This window comes from Penaeus japonicus, unplaced genomic scaffold (genome assembly GCF_977035675.1).
Source record: "Penaeus japonicus unplaced genomic scaffold, GWHDUDI00000001_assembly GWHDUDI00000034, whole genome shotgun sequence".
In the NCBI taxonomy this organism is placed as follows: Eukaryota; Metazoa; Arthropoda; class Malacostraca; order Decapoda; family Penaeidae; genus Penaeus; species Penaeus japonicus.
This window is the reverse complement of record NW_028234436.1, coordinates 20,391,531-20,394,030: the sequence shown is the minus strand read 5'-3', so window position 1 is coordinate 20,394,030 and position 2,500 is coordinate 20,391,531. Positions and strand designations below refer to the sequence as shown.

Below are 2,500 nucleotides of genomic sequence, written 5' to 3'. Positions count from 1 at the left end.
GGGTAGGAGGAAGGAGGAGACGAGAGGGAGGATGGGGAGGGGGAGGGAGGGAGGGAGAGAGAGAGAGGAAGAAACGGTAGGCGAGGAGCTGAGAGGGAGCGGGGTCATTGGGTAGAACAAAATTAGCACATCTACGTATTACGGCCCCTGCTACTACTGCCAGCATTATCATCGTTCTCGTCTTCGTCACTGTCATTGTCATTATCATCACCGTCGTCATCGTCATCATCATTATCATCATCGTCATCGTTATCGTCATCAGCATCATCATCGTCGTCATCATCCATCGTAATCATCCTCAGCATCGTCATCCTCATCGTCATCATCATCGTCATCACCCATCGTCATCATCATCGTCATCACCATCGTCATCATCATCATCATCATCGTCATCAACATCATCATAATGACAATGATATAAATCACTATTATCTTCATCATTACTATTATCATCATCAAGATATCGTTATTATTTACTGTCTTGATAATATTTTAATAATTATTATTGTTATTGTGTTTTTTTTATTCATATTACATAAAGGAATACCAGTTACTACTACTATTACTGTTACAATAATTGTTATTTATAGTAGTAATAGTAGTGCATAGTACTTTGTTATTGTTAAGTATTGCATATGCTGTTACTGTTATTATAATTATTGTTATCATAATTATCATTATCAGCATTGTCATCAGAAGTAATTGCAATAGTAATAATTGTAGTATTTGTAACATCGGTAACGGTATTAGTAGTTATAGTATTTCTACCACATATGGGCTGCAACGATTATCAACATTGTAATTATCATTAATTATCATATACTTATTTCGTCTCATGAGTACCTGGAGTACATGACTTTAAATTTGTTTGTTTTTTAACTCAAATTAGAAATGAAAAATATGGGATGAATATAGAAAGACTGAATGAGTATATAGATTTTTTTTTAAAGATATTAATAACATAAAAAGTAGGAATCGCCGAGGAAAGTGAACATGGAAATACGGAATTAAAAGGTTTGTTATCTGATCGAAATAAAAAATAAATAAAAAAAATATATATAAAAAATGTGTGTATACGTCATGAACAAAACAAGTCATTCGTTCAGTCATTCGAGTGAATAGAAAGAGAAATGATAACAAGAAGAAATAAGAAGAAAAAATATGAAGTTCGAGTGATAAATAATAAGATATATATAACAACAATAAGAAAATCATATTAAAGATTACTACTGTGACCGCGTTGGTCGCCATTTAACTTATTTATCACCGAATGAATCTATTAATTTGTTGATCTGAAACAGAATAAGAAAAATTAAATGAAATATTTACGAAGAAAAGACGAATTAAATAAAAGAGAACATTGGACAGGGAGTCGTAGAAACATCTTGGCTTCCGTGTTATAAAAAAAATGAAAGATAAATAATAAATAGGAAAGATAAATAATAAATAGATAAGATTAGATAGATGAATAAATAAATCAAAGGAATCTCTAAATGATAAAGCAAGGAATGTCTTTCCCTTTCCGTGTTCATGAATATCGAACAAAAAAAGTCAAACCGAATCTATAAAGAAAGAAAATATTTCTCTCTTTTACCCAAAAGAAATTAAAAAAAAAAAGAAGGAAAGTACAGGTGGCAGAAAACGGAGAATCTTGAGTTTTGGTAATGATAATGATTCCAATGATGATAATTGTAACAATAATGATGAAACTAATTACTATTATTGCAACAAAAGCAACAATAATGATAATGATAACAATTATAGAAATTATGCCTAATAATGACATAATAGAAATTATAACATCAATAATATTATGATCATGATAATGGTGATAACAATAATGATTAGAAGAATGATAATAATAACAATACTAATAATCGTAATAATAATAATAAAGAAGATAATAATGACAGTGATAGGGAAAACGATAACGACAGCAATAGGGATGACGATAATCTTAACAATAATAATAATATTAATAGGAGAATTGACAATAACAACAGTAACACCAATGAAATAGATAATAATGATTAAAACAAAAACACCTTCCTCTCTCACAGTGAAAAAAAACAACAACAACAATATGGAAGTGGTTGAGACCCTCGTCGCCGTGGCCCTTGGTGTGCTAGCAGCCGTGTTCCTCGGTTCCTTGGCAGCTCTGGCTCTCCTCTGTTATAGGAGGGCGACGAACGTGAAGCAACATCAGCTCTTCTCTAACCCGGATATGAGGTGAGAGGGGAAGGGATAGGGGTGGGGGGGTTGGTGGGGGTGGTGGGGGTTGGTGGGGGAGGGGAGGCAATGGGGGTGGGGGGGTGGTGGGGGTGGGGAGGGGAGGCAATGGGGGTGGGGGGTTGGTGGGGGTGGAGAGGGGAGGCAATGGGGGTGGGGGGGTTGGTAGGTGGGGAGGGAGAAGGGGGTTGGTGGGGGTGGGGAGAGGGGGGTTGGTGGGGGAGGGGAGGGGGAGGGGGGGTGGTGGGGGAAGGGAGAGGGGTTGGTGGGG

General features: G+C 36.2%; 1 protein-coding gene across 1 annotated transcript in view; it reads left to right on the top strand.

Annotated features, from left to right (window-relative positions):
- The window catches only part of LOC122243165 (transmembrane protein 98), a 15,532-nt gene that overhangs the window by 3,859 nt on the left and 9,173 nt on the right, over positions 1 to 2,500 (top strand). The window contains exon 2 of the mRNA XM_086530923.1: positions 2,061 to 2,229. Coding sequence (XP_086387049.1) covers positions 2,084 to 2,229 — 146 coding nt within the window. The 5' untranslated portion in view covers positions 2,061 to 2,083. The remainder of the gene's footprint in view (positions 1 to 2,060; positions 2,230 to 2,500) is intronic.